This window comes from Balaenoptera ricei, chromosome 15, assembly GCF_028023285.1.
Source record: "Balaenoptera ricei isolate mBalRic1 chromosome 15, mBalRic1.hap2, whole genome shotgun sequence".
NCBI lineage: Eukaryota > Metazoa > Chordata > Mammalia > Artiodactyla > Balaenopteridae > Balaenoptera > Balaenoptera ricei.
The window spans coordinates 75,565,419-75,585,195 of record NC_082653.1 but is presented as its reverse complement, the minus strand read 5'-3'; the positions used below and the strand labels follow the sequence as shown (position 1 = coordinate 75,585,195).

Sequence of the window (19,777 nt, the reverse complement as noted above, 5' to 3'; positions counted from 1 at the left end):
GTGAAGTGTCTAGCGGGGCAGGGCAGGCTAGAGGGACAGGCAGGCCATTGCCTTACTTGGCCTGAATGTGTGGGACCCCAGGCATTTTCACAGAGGGACTTGTAACCTCCCAGGTTCCCGGGAGCTTACACCTGCTCCCTCCTCCATACTACGGCTCAAACCCTAGTTTTACTTGTGCTCATCATGGATATTTGCAGTGGGGAAGTTTCTAGAGTTGCTCCCAGGTTGTTGCCCAAAGTGCTTACAGAGGTGATTTGGAAGAAGACCCCAAACTGAGACCTTGGATGCTCCAAGCCTGGGAAGACCAGAGGGAGAGAGCAGAGAGAGAGGGGAGGCTTGAGGAGGGATTCGTAAACACACACTCACCCCAAAACCACCCGGCTGCAGCAAGAGAGGAAAGATTCTGGCACCTCCATACTGAACAAAAAGGGAAAAGGGAGAGGGGAATAGCTTGTAGCTTTAAGATGCAATGGAAAGAAAGAAGAGCAAGACAATTCCAATCACAGAAATAAAGACCTGAGCTTGGAAACGTACAGAGGGAAGAATTACAGCGAAAGGTTATTGGCTAATCAGACTACGCAAGCTTGAATGAAGAGCGGCGGTGGATATGGCATCTAGGAAAAGTCAGGAAATCGCAAACTTGAAATGGGGTTGGCTTCAGTTCCCTTCCCCAACAGAAGTATTTTACCTGTCGAGTTGGCTAAGCTTATTAACATCTTTTTGTTTTCTTGTGAAAATGAGTCAGTTGCAGAATCTGACTGCCTGAAGATGTTACGTAAAATACAGTGGTTTGATCTTTCCAGCTTTCCGTTTGGGATGGTGTTTCTCTTTCTATCTGGGAAGACAGACTAAGAAAGCAAATTGGAAGATGAGAGAAAGGTGAGATGCACAAGGACCTTAACTTACAGAGGTCTCCCAGCATGGAGATGTGTTTGGACTCCATCACTCTGGACCACTGGGGCGTGGCTTGCAATACCTCCTCACCACCAGCCTATGTCCCTCCCCATCCCCAAACTACCCACCCCAAAGAGGCAGGGATGTGTGTCGGAGGACAAGCTTCTATCAGCAGTAAAGCAATTAGGGACGATGGATGTCACACAAGAAGAAGCCCAATATATACGTCTGTCTGTGTGTCTACGTGATAGAGATGCCCACGGTTATGCTTCTTTTTTTTGTCTAAATGGCAGCACAGGCGGCAAAGCTGGGAGAAAGGCTCTCTGCAGATTCCAAAATGCTGGTGCGCGATGGGCTCTAGGAACAGAAAGCCAAGTGCCGACGGAAACCGAGAGCTCCCCAACTCTGCCAACAAGAGTCCTGTAGAAAAGGCAGTAGAACAGAAGCGCAGGGGGTGCAACTTGCAGACCGCTGGGCGCTGCACCCCATTCCATGGCTCTCCCCTCATGCCTTGCCGGGGGGCCTCCACTAGGTTGGGGAAGAAAGCCAGGGTAGGACAGGAAGCCCCCCACTTCTGCAGCAACTCAGAAGTCAGCTTCTTGGCACTGAGGGTTGCCCTGGGGTGGGGCAGGGAGGGAGTCTCCAGTTGAGCCCTGGGTTGAAAGAACGGGGCGCAGAGGTGATTGCGTGTTCCGTCTCTCTCTTGCTCCCTTACACCGCCAACCTGGATGGCCATGGGAATTCCGAGATGAAAATGAAGTTTCTCTTTAGAGTTCCTACAGGCGGTCGAAGCGATCATCCGGAACTCCTGGCTATTTATTGCATTAGGAAACAAGACCGTTAAAGCATTGAAGACAGCCCTTTTGTGTACCTGCCAAGGGGATGAAGTGGGTTTGCAAGGACACGGGTTGCACTGCAACCTTGGGTTCTTCGCCGGACTGTGCCGCGTCTGCACCGTCCGTATCTGCTTTTTTTGTGGAGGAAGAGTCTGCCCGCGGGGCAAGCACATGCGCGTGAGCCAGGAACGCAGGTGCTGGGGGGGCCGCTACTCCATGCCGCTCCGGAGGATCTGGTTGGCCGCGATCAGCATGACGCTTATGATGAAGGCCATGGCGAAGGCGCAGATGAGGCTCTTCCGGACGCAGGTCTGTCTGTTCTGCTTCTGGGAATGCACTGGGGCGGGGGGTGGGGCAGAGGGCAAGGAGGCACGGAGGGAAGGCAGGGAGGGGAGAGAGAAATGACACAGTGAGACAGACTGCACTTCTTCCTCAACACGCCCAGGGACCGGTCCACAGGAAGAAGACCGGTCACATCAAGTAAAGCATCTCTAGGACAGCTCTCGGAAGAGAATGGGCATCCCTGCTCCTGGCAAATGGTATGAAGTGGCCAGACTTCAAAAATCATGCCAGATGTGATGTTCAGAGTGAGGTCTAGGCTTCCAGATGCAATAGCGCTACAGCGATTTCGGAGCGAGGAAATACATCACGTTTTCAGCGTGAGTCTCACCAAAGGCATCATCCAGGCCTGGCCACGTCGTTTCTGCAGAAAGCCAGCCTCCCATGTTTGAGGCAGCTGTTACAGACAGAGCGAGGTTCGGATGCATCCCTACAGGACGGGCTGGAAGCCACTTACCTTTCCCAGGGCTGTTCTTGGGTGGCTGCCAGTTGAAATGACTCTAAGGAACTTCTGGCATTATGGCAGATACGCACAGCAGTGGTTCGAGAGCGGGGTCCCTGGGTAAGCTACATCACAGCACCAAGAACTTATTAAAAAGGCAGATTCTCAGGCCAGCCCCTGCTCCCCGCCGATCTGTTGAATGGGGGACTCTGGCCAGTGATCTTCCGAGTTTAACTAGGTGATCGTGGTGCCTGCCGAAATCTGGGTTGTGGAGACCACGTGAGCTGTGGATAGGACCCGCGTGACGCAAGGAGGTGCAGAATCCTCTCAGGCTTTTCGGAGGCAGGGTGTCGCTGCCCCCAGATCCTGCGGCCCCAAGGGTCTGACCTTGGGTCCTGGGGTGGCGCGGTCTTAATCGTTTTGTTGGGCCAGGTCTTGAGTCACCATTTTTATAAGGCCCACGAGAAACCATTAGTTGGTCTCGATCAGAAGGCGTTAACTAGTGGGTTACGAATATGGGCCAGAAATAGGGAAATGGAGATGACAAGAAAGGAAAAGCTTTGATGAAAGAACGGCTCTCTCCTCCAGGCATTGCTTCCCACGCCAGAATTTCTTTTCCTTCTCTTTCCTCTTTTTGTCTACACCTCCTTCCCTGTCCTTCCTGGTCCCACAGTAAGCTTTACACACAGTTTACCACTTAGCTTGTGGAAGAAATCCCTTCCTGGGAAGCTGGCGGGAGGCGACCTACACCAGGGCTACTCGCTGGACCAGCTGCCTCGGCACCATCTGGGAGTTTGATATCAGTGCGAATTCTCCCACCCCATCACAGAATGACTGAATCCAAATCTCTGGGGGTGGAGGCCAGGAATGTGTATTTTTAATAAGCTCTGCAGGTGATTAGGGGATCTCCGGGCCCCAGCCCCAGGCTTTTTGGTTCAGTACATCTGGGTAGGGCCCAAGAATCTGATAGAGTTTGAGTTGCTGGGGGCAGGAGGGCTGTGTGTGTGTGTAGGTGTGTGTTAGGGACATCGGGGTGGGGGTACTGCAGAAACCCAATGCCAGGACTGAAGAACATTTTCAGATTACCTTCCATTTTGCAAAGGGGTCCTTCTGCTAGACATTCTACTGTACCTTTGCAAACAACCACCAGCTGAGGGAAAGTGGTTTTTCTTTAGGCCAAATTGAGTGGAAAAAAGAAAGAAAAGAAGTGTAATTTCCCTTAAAATTACTCTCTGCTGGAAAGAAGACTGGCAAAAGAAAAAGGTCAAGGTAGGGTCCACATGCCTTTAAAAAAACCTAAAAAAAATGTTCAAGTTCATGTCCCTCTCCCCCTTGACTGACACCCAGTGGCTCCTCTAATGGCCCTAGAAATAGCAGGGAAGAAGCAGGAAGCGGGTGATGTTTCCAAAGGCAGAGGAGCTTCCCCTGAGACAAGGCTCAGGGGGGCCTCTACAAATTACATCCACCAGAAAGTTTCTCCAGCAAGCCACACTTCACAGAGGCCCAATGCCCCCGGCACAGCTCCCGGCTCCCTCCCCAATACCTGTCGGTTATTTCTGCCTTAGTCTCTTAGGCCTTGTCTTCATATCTTTAATCCTTTTGGGTCCACTGGGCCTCTGCTTCCCTCGGTGATTGATTGAAAGTATTTTTGGCTCAGTTCTCTACTCCTTGCTCCTCCTGTCTGGGTCTTAGAATCTTATAAGTTCTCACCTGGAGGAAGAAAATTTCCTTGGTGCGGAGATGTGCCTGCCCCCAGAAGTGGGCAAATGTAAAAAGTTATATCAGCCCTCAGGAAGGAAAAGGGAGGTGGTGTTTGGGAAGGAAAGGACCCAAAGCAGAAAATAAGATGAGGATGTGGAAGCGGCGTATCTAACACTTTCTGAGGACTAGCTAATTTATTCCGGGCAGCTCCTCAGTATAAAAATGCTTCTGAAGGCAGACATCTACCTTCCTATCTTGAGGGCTGGCGAAGGCTTAAGGAAAAGAAAAATTGTGTGATTGGGCTGAGGGAGAAATTTTTTGCTGAAGCCCTTCTTTGTGAAGGACACTCAGAAAACAAGGTTACAGGCAACAGGATTATCCCCCAGGAGAGTGGCTGCACCTTTGATCTAAATATCCTTCAAAGCAGCAGGAGGGGAGAGATAAGGAAGGAGGAGAGGCCTGGGGACCTAACAGTTTGTACGTGAGGTCATGCCAGTCTGGATCCAGCCGTGAGTCCTGTAAGCGGAGTGGAGCTTCCAGCTCTCTCCTGGGTAGTTCTGAAACCCACCATCATTGGAGATCGGAGTCTTTAATTCAGATTCTGTGCAAGGATGAGACTTCTTTTATTTATTTATTTATTTATTTATTTATGTTTGGCTGCATTGTGTCTTCATTGCTGCGCACGGGCTTTCTTTAGTTGCGACGAGCGGGGGGGCTACTCTTCATTGTGGTGCGCGGGCTTCTCATTGCGGTGGCTTCTCTTGTTGCGGAGCACGGGCTCTAGGCACGTGGGCTCAGTAGTTGTGGCAGGCGGGCTCAGTAGTTGTGGCACGCAGGCTCTAGGGCGCAGGCTCAGTAGTTGTGGCGCACGGGCTTAGTTGCTCCGCGGCATGTGGGATCTTCCTGGACCAGGGCTCGAACCTGTGTCCCCTGCATTGGCAGGCAGATTCTTAACCACTATGCCACCAGGGAAGTCCCAGGATGAGAATTCTTCCACATCCAGTTCTGATGTAAGTTGTGTGGCAGAGTGAAGAAGCCAGACCCCAATCTGAATCACAATCATATTATCCCACATTGTAGCTGTGTGAGCTTGGGCAAGCCAAGCTCCCTGGGCCTCAACTTCCCCATCTATAAAATGGGGGTAAATAAGACCTACCTTGTGGTGAGGATTAAGAACATAGGAAGGTACTTGAATGTTGTCTGTGCCCAGTGAATGCTAATTCCTATATGGGAACCTTGAAAAAATTCCCCTTTACTTACTGAGCACCCACTTCAGTGGGCAAGGTACACATTATGTGCTTTATAGACGTCCTTGCAGAATTAATAGCGATAGTGCTTTGTGAATTGGGTGTGTGACCCTCATTTGGTAGGTGAGGGCTCTGAAGCTCCAAGAAGTAGAGTCCAAGGTCTTTTGGAACATAGTGAAGGTGGGATTTGAACCCAGGTCTGATTCTAATATCCAGGTTCAAAAGTTCTACACAAACTCTCTCCTGATCTTTTGTTTAGCAATAGAAAGTACAACCAGAGGAAGATCCAAAAGAAATGTACTTCAAACACTTGGTGCGGTCGACAGTATAACCCAGCACTAATTAACGTGTTTGTTGAGAATAATTTAATGCCTGTCTTTGGCTATCGTATATTTGCATTGCACTATATTTTTGTGTATTTATTCATTCTCAGTGTCTACACTTGGTTTCCCCAACAAGATGACAGGTCAGCCCAGGATGAACTGTGAGGTGGAGATATGGCTTCTTCTCCTCACTGCCACTTAGGAAGAGCCCTGGGCAAGAGGCTGAATTTCTCTGAGCCTCAGTTTCTCTCTCTGTAAAAGGAGCGAATGATAATTGCTCTGTTAATTTCAAAAATTATTTCAGAGATCAACGGGCTCATAAAAAATCAAAAGCTATGTGCAACCGTGACTTGCTAGAGAAATGCAAGGTTTCCTTCCTGTATCCCCTGAGGGCTGGAGAAAAGATCTGTTGGTTTTTCTCCTGTTTCCTGCAGCCTCTAGCCCCAGGCTGAGACTACAGCAGACGCTCCTAAAACTTTGCTTTGGTCCCTTCCTTCAATTATTCATCCTGAAGTGCAGCCAGACTCGCCTTCCTGGAGCAGTGCTTGGTATGCGTCACCACACCCTGCAATCTCCCTGAAGGCCCCCCCTTGCTGGGGGAAGCAGTTCTATCCAGCTCCTAAGCTCAGCAGGTAGGCAGGACCACAGATCACCTCCTATCCCCTTTGCCCCTCTGTCCCTAAACCACCGCTCCTCTCCTCCCCCAGCAACCTTTGTCTCAGCCAAGCAGCTCTGCTCTCTACCTAAGACTCTACAGCACTGTTCCTACCTTTCCCTCTGCTAAGGGTGCCCACTTACCTTCCCTCTCATTTCTTCCAGGCCTCACCTAAACTTGACTTTCCTATGAGGCTTCTCCTGAACATCTATCGTGCTCTCAAAGGGCCTGATATTTTAATTTTTTTAAAAACCTAGCTCTTAATATTTATTTACTTTCAACTGAGATAGAATCACATACCATAAAATTCACCCTTTTAGGGTGCACAATTCAGTGGTATTTAGTACATTCCCAAGGGTTGTGAAACCATCACCACCACCTAATTCTAGAAAGTTCTCATCACCCTAAAGAGAAACCCCATACACATTATAAGTCACTCCTCATCCCCCTCCCTCCCCAGCCCCTAGTAATCATTAATCTACTTTCTGTCTCTATGGATTTGCCTATTCTGGGCATTTCATATACATGGCATCATACACTATGTGACCTTTTGTGTCTGGCTTCTTTCACTTAACATAATCTTGCCCAGGTTCATCCATTCTGTAGCATGTGTGGGTGCTTCATTCCTTTTTGTGGCTGAATAATATTCCATTGAATGGATGTACCACATTCTGTTTATCCATTCACCAACTGATGGACATTTGGGTTGTTTCTATTTTTTTGGCTATTATAAATAATGCTGCTATGAACGTTCATGTGCAAGTGTTTGTGTGGACGTGTTTTCAGTTCCCTTGGGTACAAATCTAGGAGCCACATTGCTGGGTCATACGGTAACTCTATGTTTAACTTGTCAAGGAACCTATTCCATTTTGGATCTTACTGAATGCTGAAAATGGCAAGAATACATCATGCTATTGGTGATCTTTTCTATGTTTTTCTTCCCAGTAGATGTTGATATCTTTCTACATAGTACTTGTCACAGTAGGAGTCCAGAAAGTACATGGGGATGAAATGTGAGTTAGGGGAGGTTGACACAGGAGGACACAGAAGTGAGGTTTCCTGTTTTCTTAAAAGCTCATTAGCGAGTCCATGCACCAGCAGACTCCTGGCTGCTGTGACAGGACCTGGGTTTGTAAGCTCTAGTGACAGACTGCTCCTTCCCCTTCTTATTTTGACAGAAATTCACATGGTTCTGCTCGGCAAATGCCCGGCAGTGGCTCTGGAATTTTTTCCCGGAGACAGGAGTCTACACGGATTTTGCCACTGACCAGCTGGGTGACCCTATGTAGAATGGGTTCATAATCCTTCTGGCTTCAACCTTCAGAGACACTGGCTCCCAAATAAGGTAAATCAGAATCATAACAATTCTGACTAATTGCCCTAACGCAGATGTACGTAAGTGATATTCCTGGCAGGGAGTTTGGGGCTCAGGAAATGGTAAAACAATATAAAACCCAGCTCAGGTGATTCTAACAATTAGCCAGATCTACCAGGTCTGGGAGCTATTAGAGTTCTGTGATCCTTCCAGGTCTGACACTTTATGATTTAGGAAACTGGATAGTTCCATAGCCTAAAGTGGAGTTAATTAAGAGTTTGTGAAAGAGATTTTTCATCAGTGATAACAGAGCGTCCAGGTACCCATGTAAGACCTGAAGTTAGAGGTGGAGGAGGTGGTGTCTAAGGGAACAGGTGATGCTTTTGTAGGAGGAAGACAGGCCACCTGTACTTGTGTGGGTATGAGCTGGCCCTTCATCACCACAAAATCATCTTGGGTTTCCGGATGTCAGACAGCTGTGTCTGGCTTTGAGGGTCCTGCAAGGCTCCCTGGCAGGGTGTGGCCAGGTGTTATTTTGGCCTTTCCAGCCATCCTTCCCCTTCGTGTAACAAAATTCATCTTTTGGTTTGGGGATCTGTGCCTCTCCACCTGGTGGAACTCTCAATCCAGGGCCTCACCTTTCCCCTAGTAACAAACCAGATTGGCCAGTAGAGTACCCTAAGCTCTTGGCTTGTCCAGAGGTAGGCACATGGGCCAAGCAGATTTGATTGGAGCCCCTTCTTGGAATGGAGCTGAATCTCGAGAGAGAGAATCCTGTTGACTTTGGGGAGAGAGGGCCTGCCCAAGAATGATGCCAACAGAGAGGAAAGGACAGAGAGAATGAGAGCAAGGCAGGGACAGGGAGAGAATGTTGCTTGAGCTCTTTGGGTCCAAGTCAACCAAAGCTCATCCCTTTGGCTTCCCCTATTATTTGAGCCAGTGCTTTTCAGTTTAATGGGGTGTGGGTTGAGTTTCTGTTACTCGAAGCCAAAAGGGTCTTGACCAATACTCTTGGGAACTCCAACGTTGGCAAGGACTTAACTTTCGGGATGAAATGTGTCAAGAGGATGGTTCAAACCCTGTAAATTTGGTCCCTGCACCATCTTTCAAAGATGTGGCATTCCAGCAGTACATACTCTGCAATGTCTCCAGGTAAAAAGTAACATTAAGAAGAGAACTGGGACCAGGGACCGGCCAGTTTTGTTTTTTTTGTTTGTTATGATTGCTTACTAATGTGTTAAGCATTGTACTAAATCTTCTCACGTGTTATCCCATTTAATCCTCATAACAACCATATGAGGTAGGTCATGATAAGATTCCCATTTCACAGATGAAAAAACCTTAGGCTCTTAATATTTATTTAAGTGCCTTACTCAAGTGACCTATACATGGTGAGGCAGGATTTTAAGCCAGCCCTGTCCAGAGCGCAGAGCTGGAGTTCTTAGCTATCATGCCTATAGCTCTCCAGGTCTCTATCTTGTATTTCAGAATCTCTTCACTCCTCACTCGTGGCTCCAGAAAACTTTCCTACAGGTTTGCTTTGATAGGTCCCCAACTAGAAGAAGAAAAATCCTTTTTTGTCCGAAGCCCCACCTTTCTTTCAAACTGTCTCCTGTCTCACCACCTGCCATGGACCTCACCTACGCCTTAACCTCCTACATCTACCCCAGGAGAACAGGTTTTATTTCAGGAAAGTCACGGCACCTGGTGAGCTGGGAGCAGATGGTGTGGATGACACATCATGCCCTTTTCAGTTGGATGGGTATGAAATGCCCAAGGTGTACGGCCAGGTGATGCGCCAGGTCTCCCAATCCAGGTGTGCATTTGACATCCCGACAGAAACATTGCGACTTCAGCAGGGCTGGCTTGAGCTGGAGCCCTGGGACATGGCTGGAAAATTCTTTCTCACCTTCCAAGGAGCCCAGAAATGTTTGAATCTAGATATGACCACCGTTGTCCAATCTTTGCATCATCGGACAAATGAAAAAAATAAGGCTCAGAGAGTTTTAAAGTAAGTTCCCCAGGGTCACACAGCTAGTCTACACAGGGCAGGGAACAGAACCCACATGACTGCACAGGGATGCTTTATGGGGGCTACCTGGCCTGGGTCACCCCTCTGACATTTGTTTCTCTTGTCCATCATACTGAATGGTACAGAGCAGCTTTGCTGTGTCTTTCACAGAAACTATTTATTCCCCAGTTGATGATTTTTGCTTGATTTCCCTCTCCCGTGCGTGTTGTCAGAATGCCTACAAAACCCTGACAGCTGGTATTCCATTTAGGGACAACACTTGGGGGACGCATCTTGAAAGGGCTCACACACAGATCTTGCTGCACGTCTACTTGACTTCCAAATATAATGTGATTTCACTGGCGACGAAATGGAAAAGGAGTGAGGACGATGAAGAGTCGTTCTGTAAAGAGTCTTTGAAACGCCTAAGCTCGGGGAAATGACCCAGGGCCACTAAAGGGGAGCCAGGGCGGGGTTTGGTCGGGTGGACCTAGATTTGAAGCCTTACTCGCAGTTTGACTTCGGACAAATGACTCCATCTTGCTGAGCCTCAGTTTCCTCATCTGTCCCACAGGAACCACAGAACTGATCCCTCAGGCCGTGCCGACAGGTCGGTCCAATGTGTTAACAAATGACCAGCACTTGGCAAGCACGCCAGACAGCTTTCCCTCATCCCTTTCCTCCTGGACTTAGTATATAACATAATTTATCATAAGAACACTTAATAAGGATCTGGTGACAGGCAAATAGATGATTCAACCACAAGACCACTTAATTCCATAGATGTCAGCGACTGGAACCAAATAATAAAATGTGAAATTCGTCTCTCAGTGTCACTGAGCTTATGTTCTCCAAAATCAAAACAGCTGGTGATTACAAGTGGTCCAACCGAAGCAAACCAGCTTAAACCTCTCTTATTTAGCATGGATGGTGATTGGGCATTGTGGCTAGTCACGTAATCTTGTATCTGACCCGTTTGATAAGACATTAGTACATCAAGCATAATCTATCTTAGTAAAGGACTTAAAAAAAATGTCTGAGGGGCTGGAAGGGTCTGGAAGTCCAACTTTTAGTGAAATATTCTCACTGGATTGGGGACACATAGGCTGCCCACCAGTGGGTAATACCAGAGAGCCCCTGAATTGAGTGGGGTTAAGTGACCTCTTGCCCAAAGCACCCAGCACATGGGTGACACCTGGTCAAGTGTCTGACTCAAGTTGGTGATTTTCCACTTGGAAACCAGGTGTAAATGAAGGAAAAGTCCACTCCAGAATCCTTGCATTAGATTCTTCTAGATTCTAGTCTCTTCTCTGCCTTCCCAGGGGCTTCTGTAGGTGACTTCTTTTGGTGCTCTAGGAAAGTGGGTTCTATCCATGGTGTGACACCCCAATTCAGGACTTCCTGAAGAAGTCAGGAAAACTTTCCTTACAGGTAACTTGGAATTTCATCCTATTCCCTCTTGTCCTTTCTTTGGGAGAAGATGGAAAAAGTAATGCTCACCTATGATCACAGAGCCCTACGTACCATGAAGATTAGGCAGATCAGACTGTGTGAGGGGCTCTGTGTATGTGTGTGTGTGCGTGTTGTTTGTATTGACCTAAAAATCCAATAAATAAAACAAAATCAAGGCAAAATGAAAACTAAAAGAGGACAAAAACCCCCTCAAACCTCTCCCATCAGGGGTACCACACCCTTTGGACCTCTGGCCTATTTCTCCGTTCTTTATTCTTCCATTCATGTAGAAGGAATAATCAATACTTCCTGACTTAATGGACAGAATCTGAACACCTTTGTGAAAGTATCAGACCCAAGATTTATAAAAGTGAAAAATACAATCGTTGACATAAAATGATGCTGATGGCCTTTGGAAGCCCTCCTGTTAATTTCTAACGGACACACACTGCAGCATTTTCAAACCTTTTCCTCACTCCAGAAGCTCCAGCTTTGCTGAACTCAAAGACATCTGACGTGGGCTTCTTCAAATTCTGACTCTGCTACAAAATGCCTGTTTCACTGACTATCTCCTCCTTCTTTGCTCAGAGACCGATGTGCCCTTTCACTTTTTTAAGGCAAAGACTTCTTGCATCTTTAGGTGTAATAGGTCCTTACACCTTGATTCCTTCCTTGATTCCTTCCTCTGACACCTTCCTCTTGATTCCTTCCTCTGACACTAAATAGAGCAGAATTTCCAAGCGCCATGGATCACCCAGCTTTACGGGCAAGCTAATCAGCATGGGAACATATTTGCTGCCGCAAAGCTCTCAGAAGAGCAGGAGAGAGCTTCCTGAGTGGGAAGCAGAAAGAGTGGAGGTGGTCTGAGGGGGACTCTGGGGCCTGGGGGAAATATTCCAGCTCCCGTCCCTGCATCGGTCATTTGGGGTTGCAGAGAAGATAAAATTTGGAGAGATAAGAGTTCCATTGCTGGGACTTCCCTCGTGGTCCAATGGTTAAGACTCTGCACTTCCACTGCAAGGGGGGTGGGTTTGATCCCTGGTCAGAGAACTAAGATCCCGCATGCCTCGTGGTGCGCGGCCAAAAAAAAGAAAAAAAAGTTCCATCATTGAAATTAAGAAAGGCAATCACCTTGTCCCTACAGAGTTAGATGCTGGATTTACCAAGATGTGGGATGGTGCCAGCTGACCGGTGGGAGGGGGATTCTGAAATGTCAGCGAGGCCCTGGCTGAAGTGGCTGGACAGGCGAGGAGGCAGCCTGGGTCAAGGGCGAGAGCAGAACGCAAGGAGTTGATCGCTGGGGCGATGGGGCGGCCCAAACAGCTGGAGGCCGAGAAGATTTAGGAAGCACAAGCCATGCAACTACGTCATCAGACTTTGGCAGAAGCAGGGAGAGGCTCAAACTGCCAGCAGGTCCCTGTTTGTGGGCAGCAGGCATGGGGGAAAGATGGAAGGGAGAAGGCCAAGGTCACCACAAGGTCTCAAATGGACTCTCTCAGTCCTAGGGCACCAGGGTGAATTCTGTGTCTGTGCGTCCATCTCTTCCCAGACTCCTTTGTCCTGAGTAAAATCAGGGAGCCCCTTTCCTGAATCTGGAGAGAGCCGTGGGCATTAAAATACACGCACTGGTGACTTTGGTCATATCCGAGATGGGAAAAATCTTACACCTAAACGCAAACACAGTGAGGTTGTGTTTGGGGCCAAAAAGCGCTGACGTATTTTAAAAACCCTCTCTGACATGAAAATATGTAAAAGGGATTATGTAATCAAGATCGCAGAGGTCATTCAAGAAATCAAGGTGTGAATTACAAATAATATTCCTTTTATTAAATAAGATCATGAATTTTAAAGCACAGTGTCTGGCCCTTATCAATCACCCCCAAACAGTAAGTGTTGCTAATGCTATATGTACTAATCATTAAAGCAGACCCAGGAAGACTTCTATTTGGAAACTCCTAAGTCAGCTATTTATTTTATTAATAGATGAGCTTTTGAGTAATAAAAAGACAGTGCTTGGAGTTCAGACTATTTCCCAGGGCAGTCTGACCTTTCTGAAATTACTAAGACTTGTGACATTTCTCTGAATAAAGCACCAATCCATGAACATAGGTTCTTGTGGAAAATGCAGTGCTCAGAAATACTCTTCCTACTCATTTCAAGAGTGTGTCTGACAGCAGGGCGACCAGAGCTCCCAAATACTTCTACTGTTTGAGCACTGAGTCTGTCAGCTAAAATCAAGATGGAACGGAGAAGCCAGGCCTGCTGTTTTCCCAAATTTTAATCCAATCCCTGCCCTCTTCGCCTGTCTTCGTCCTCCCAATTCCCCTGCCTGCCCGGCTGTAGACGGCATTGGCTGTGACCTTCCCGCCCTTGTGTGGTCCGTGTGGCTCCAACTCCAAACGCAGACATTGATGCTATGGTCCAAGTCCCAAGCAGGGCAACCAAGGCACCTTCTGGACCACAGCTGGGTTTTGTTTGCTGTACACAGCACTTTTGAAAATTTTCACTGTGAACGCCTTTACAAGGAGGCATTGCTGTCAAGTTTACCCCAATCCCACCACTCCCTATTTCCCTGATGTGAGTTAATTTTGTCACCTTGGGGTATAAGCCACCTCCCGTTTCCTGTAGCAGTTCAGCCCTCACAGGGCCCACGGGCGCCCAGGTCTGGATGTACCACTGTGTCCACCTAGACAAGCTCAGCCCCGTGTTGTCTGCCTGTCGTGGGCCTCGGCTGGTTCTAACACAGCAGCTCCCAAACCAAAGAACCAAATTCCATTCTGGTGTCTATGTGACAGCTTACCATCTGTACACATTGGCTTGTTGTAATGTTCAGAAAAAAAGAACCGAAAAAAATAGTAGACCTTTTAAAAAAGTCTCAACCTTAAATAAGTTAAAAATTGCCCGTAGCCTGCTATGCTGTTTTAAGGTAATTTAAAAAACTTCTGTACATCAGAGCTGTTAAAGCAGCTCTGATTTTCAAAGTTGGAAAGAGGGATTCGATTATTTAACTTCCCTGGAACTCTCTACTGATTAGGGAATAAGGTAGCCTTTTTTTTAAGCTTTCTTTCGTGAGTCCAAGAAAAATGACCTCTCATGGGGCTCTTTTTTGGCCCCAGGAGAACCTTATTTTCTTGGTGAAGTTCATGAGAGTTTTTTCATGAGCAGGGCTTTTGTTGGCCAGTGTATTCAGAGAGCATAGAATAGAGGTAATTCATTCCTAAGGATCCTGTGAAGTAGGTGTAATTATCCTGATGTTTATAGGTGAGGAAACTCATTCAGAGAAGATATACGCCTTGCCCAAGGTCACACAATTAGCCACTGGACTTGATCCGGCTTTGCGGACAGCTCAAACAGGCTCCTTACATCACCCCACGCAGCCCCCACTAAATAAAGGCCAACACCACAAAGCCACTCATCAAGTCACAGACCCCAGGGTCACCGGAGGAAGGAAGGGTCAATACAGGTCTTGCAAAAATGCAGAGTTGGGGGAAAAAAATAGAAAAAAAAGAAAGCTACTACATCTTGGCAAAAAGGATCTTTTAACCTCGGTCCTGGATTTGTGGCTTCCGTCCAAGGCCACTTCGGCCCAAGAGACTGTAAACACATTTTTCATACAGAGGATGTGGAAGGGCTGGCCTATCCCAGATCAGGCAGAGAGCAGAAGCAGAGGTACCTACCGCCCTCAAACTCTGTCTGGCAGTTCCCCGAGGTCTCATTCAGGCTCTCTTCTTCGTTGATGATGATGTTCTCAATGTCCTTCATCGTTAAGTGGTCCCGGAAGGCGTGATAGAGGATGTGCTTCAGCTCTTCCAGAGTTATCCTCTGCATGTCGAACTGTGGAGATAAAGAGGAGTGAGGAGGGACTTCCCTGGTGGCACAGTGGTTAAGAATCCGCCTGCCAGTGCAGGGGACTTGGGTTCGAGCCCTGGTCCGGGAAGATCCCACGTGCCGCGGAGCAACTAAGCCCATGCGCCACAACTACTGAGCCTATGCTCTACAGCCCGTGAGCCACAACTACTGAGCCAGTGTGCCACAACAACGGAAGCCCACACGCCTAGAGCCCGTGCTCCGCAACAAGAGAAGCCACCGCGATGAGAAGCCCGTGCACGGCAACGAAGAGTAGACCCCACTCGCTGCAACTAGAGAAAGCCCGCGCGCAGCAACGAAGACCCAACGCAGCCAAAAATCAATCAATCAATCAATTTACAAAAAAAAGAGAGGAGTGAGAGGGTTTGGGGCACTTGGGGGTGAGAACTCAGCTTGGGGCATGACTAGCAAGCCCTAAGCCTTCCTACAGAGATCTGTCCCAGCTTTTCAAGACATCAGATGAGCAGTTTCCTGCCACGCTCAGCTCCAAGCACACTTGTGAACTTGCAGGAACTTCTCGGGAATTCAGGGAATGCAATTACCCTCTCAGTAGAGAATCTTGGAGAAAAAGATGCCACCTGCTAGTTTGGTTTCCTACTCATCCAGCCATCTGCTGTCACCCCTCCACACCTCATGTACTTTGGAGTGTGTCACACTTCAGACAATGCATATGTCTCTAGAAAGTTTTAAATCTTCCAAGAAGCCAGCATGTATCTTGCTCTAACAAGATAAAATGCACGTTCCAAGCCATGTTTATGAGGAAGAACAGCTGAAAAAAGGTGTAGCGTTTCCACTTATGTTCTTCCGCTACAAGGGACAAGATTTACTTTTCCACTCCATTTCTATCAGATTTGGTCATGTCACTTTCTTGGCCAATGAAATGTGAGTAGAACTAACATAGGTCACATTGATTAAAATCTTTAAGAGCCATTGTGTGGTTCTAGCCTGTGTCCTTTTCCTTCTGTCCTACAAAGAGGCTGTTCCTTCAGCTGGGGTCCCAGAATGAGGATAAAGTGGAGAAGATAGCCCCAAAAGGAAAACTAATGGGAGTAACAAATGCCCTTCATTGTAGCCATAGAGATTTGGTATAACTTGGTTTAAGCCAACAATATAGAAATTAGTACATAGAAATGAAAAGCTACCATAATAATGTATGTATGGATTCCAGGGCCAGGAAAATAAGAAAACTGTTATTGGAGGCTGGAAAGATAACAACCCATGTTATGCAGTAGCAAAACATTTGGTAAAGTTGTTGCCTGTGATAACTCAGAGGGCAGATACACATTGAATGGGTTTGTGGCTTTAGGTAAAAAGTTTGGGACACAGCAGGCTCTGGTTGCAATTGGTTGCTCATCTACAAGAAAGAGATGAGCTCAGAGTGAACTAAATCAGACAGAGAAAGACAAATACTGTATGATCTCACTTACGTGCGTAATCCACAAACCAACCAACCAACCAACCAACCTGTATTCACGGATCCAGAGAACAGATGGGTAGTTTCCAGAGGCAGGGGGGTGGGGAGTGGGTGAAATGGGTGAAGGGGGTCAAAAGGTACAAACTTCCAGTTATAAAATAAGTCCTGCAGATGTAATATCCAGCATGGTGACTATAGTTAATAACATTGTATTGCGTATTTGAAAGTTGCCAGGAGAATAGATCTTAAAAGTTCTCCTCACACACAAAAAATGTGTAACTATGTGTGGTGATGGATAACTAGACCTCTTATGGTGAGCATTTCACAGTATACACAAATTTCAAATCATTATCTTATACATAGGAAACTGATATAATGTTATATGTTAATTATACTCAATTTGAAAAAAAGGTGATGAACTCAGGAAAGAATTGATTGTTTTGCAAGCCAGGAATAGAGACAACCCCAAAATTTCTGGTCTTGCAGGGTTGAAAGAAGCAATTGTTTCTCATCTCCTACTAGGAAGAGATAAAATTGAGAAATGCTATAAATAACAATCCAAGCCTATTAAAACAAATCAAAATGTCCCGTGTTAAAATCTCTGAATATGTTAGGTGGCTCTCCCAGAAAGCTGGTCATTAAGTTTAGAGAGAGGTATGTCTCAAAAATAATTGTGGATGTGGCTATTAGCAGAAACCAACTGGAGTTAAATAGATTTTTAAAAATGAGTAACTTTTTGAGAGAGCCAAGAGCAAACAGCCTGGGACTAAACGACTATGACTGTTCAAAACTTAAAATTATCTTTGGGCTCCCAACCTTCTCTGGGCACAAACCACTTTGAGGATGAGTTACAGAGGCCCCAAGAAGGGTACATTTTCCAATTCCCTTGATAGGGATAGAGTAGGATAATTAAATAGTCAGTTTAGAAATCTCACTAGGGGATTAAGACAGAAAAGGAATTTTAAGGGAGTTTGGGAGACTGTTATAAGCTAATAACCACTCAAGAAAAGAATCCAGTAACCTAGCAACAATCTACTCTACCTTGAAAGAAGACCAGGTGCATCCAAGTGCCAGACACACTCAAGCCACAAACCCTGATATTTAAAACACAGGACAATAGATACGGGATGTGAATCCTGTTACATGAACTCAGAGAGTTAAGAGTCCTTGAAGAGTAGCATTTCTGCATGTGGCCAAGACAGAAATATAGGTGAAAGGGGAAAGAAACTAGGTGAAAGGGGACATTATACCAAAACCTGAGATAAATGACCATATTTTAGTATATGTTACCACCCTTTTGCTAATATATATATGATCTAAATAGCACCATGACATCTGCCCAAGAATGAGGAAGAGGTGGTCTTCTCTTCTCCCCACTTTTAATTTTATTATAAAAATGTAGCCCTCTTTGTTCTCAGGGCTGTGTTCCCTTGCCAGCCCACTTGTATCTCTCACAAGCGTCCTATGCTAATAAACTCACTCTTGACCTGCCGCTTTGCCTCACACTGACTTCCTGTGATGAGACAAAAGAACCTGAGCTTCAGTAAGTCCTGACACCAGGTGAGTGGTTTTAATCAAAAGACAGCCATCATCAAAAAATCTGCAAACAATAAATGCTGGAGAGGGTGTGGAGAAAAGGGAATCCTCTTGCACTGTTGGTGGGAATGTAAACTGACAGAGCCACTATGGAGAACAGTATGGGGGTTCCTTAAAAAACTAAAAATAGAACTACCATACAACCCAGCAATCCCACTACTGGGCATATACCCTGAGAAAACCATAATTCAAAAAGAGTCATGTACCACAATAGTCATTGCAGCTCTATTTACAATAGACAGGACATGGAAGCAACCTAAGTGTCCATCCACAGATGAATGGATAAAGATGATGTGGTACATATATACAATGGAATACTACTCAGCCATAAAAAGAAATGAAATTGAGTTATTTGTAGTGAGGTGGACAGACCTAGAGTCTCTCATACAGAGTGAAGTAAGTCAGAAAGAGAAAAACAAATACCGTATGCTAACACATATATATGGAATCTAAAAAAAAAAAAAAAAGATCATGAAGAACCTAGGGGCAAGACTGGAATAAAGATGCAGACCTACTAGAGAATGGACTTGAGGGCACGGGGAGGGGGAAGGGTAAGCTGGGACGAAGTGAGAGAGTGGCATGGACATATATACACTACCAAATGTAAAAGAGATAGCTAGTGGGAAGCAGTCGCATAGCACAGGGAGATCAGCTGGGTGCTTTGTGACCACCTAGAGGGGTGGGATAGGGAGGGTGGGAGGGAGACGAAAGGGGGAGGAGATATGGGGATATATGTATATGTATAACTGATTCACTTTGTTATAAAGCAGAAACTAACACACCACTGTAAAGCAATTATACTCCAATAAAAATGTTAAAAAAAAAAAAGAAAAAGACAAGTGGGTTCGAGTCCCCTTGTAGTCAGGGATCGTGGATTCAAGTCCCAGCCCGTGGGTTCAAGTCCCAGTCTGAGCTTTGGCTAGGTTTGAGTCCCATCTGAGAAGGAGTGCAGTTTCACCCTCATCAGGTGAGTACAAAGAGAACAAGTGGAAAAGGATGGATCTCCCAGATGGTGATGAAATCATGTAACGACATCAAGCGCCATTTCCAGGAAACACAACTAGGGTCTAATCAAGGAACATACCTCACCTCAAGGTGTGTTCAACAGGATTTCAGAATTGCTCCGAGACTTGGACTGCCATGCGTGTTCCATTGTTTGCTTTCTGGATGGGAATATTTTTGGTGGTTAACCTGACCCCGTTCCACTACTATAAATTGAGTGTGTGTTGGGGGGATGGGGTGGATTCAGGGGGGTAATTTGACTTTGCAGTTCATATGTCTCCAGATCAAGAGAAGTCACACCCAGATTTGATGTACATCTTGAGATTCTAGATCTTGTCTTCTGTTGTCATTGGATGGGACTTTTGAGTGTCTCCCTTGGGGAGGGGATGAGTACATTTTGTGGCTGAAGGGAGGGAAATAAATATTTATGAGCAAGAGTGTGGGCTGTAATGGGTTATATTATTTCCAATGATTTCTTTCCCCTTCCTGTGAGAGGATTATTTCTCCCTGCCCATTAGCACCAGGCTTTGGCCAATTGAACGAGGGTGAAAGTGATCTATATGAAAGTGATGGAATTCCAAGGAGAAGTCTCAAAGTTATCCGTGTGTTCTGCCATTTCTCTTTTTCTTCTACCACAAAAACACACTAAATATGGGCCGTTCCTTCATCCTGGGTCCCAGAGT

The 19,777-nt window shown here is 46.4% G+C and overlaps 1 protein-coding gene across 2 annotated transcripts in view; it reads right to left on the bottom strand.

Moving 5' to 3' along the window:
- Positions 1 to 1,939: 1,939 nt before the first annotated feature.
- Positions 1,940 to 19,777, bottom strand: part of CALN1 (calneuron 1) — a 430,726-nt gene continuing 412,888 nt past the window's right edge. For both annotated transcript variants that reach the window (XM_059897526.1, XM_059897527.1), the window contains exons 5-6: positions 14,893 to 15,049; positions 1,940 to 2,067 (exon numbers count right to left, since the gene is read on the bottom strand). In XM_059897526.1, coding sequence (XP_059753509.1) covers positions 1,940 to 2,067; positions 14,893 to 15,049 — 285 coding nt within the window. The remainder of the gene's footprint in view (positions 2,068 to 14,892; positions 15,050 to 19,777) is intronic.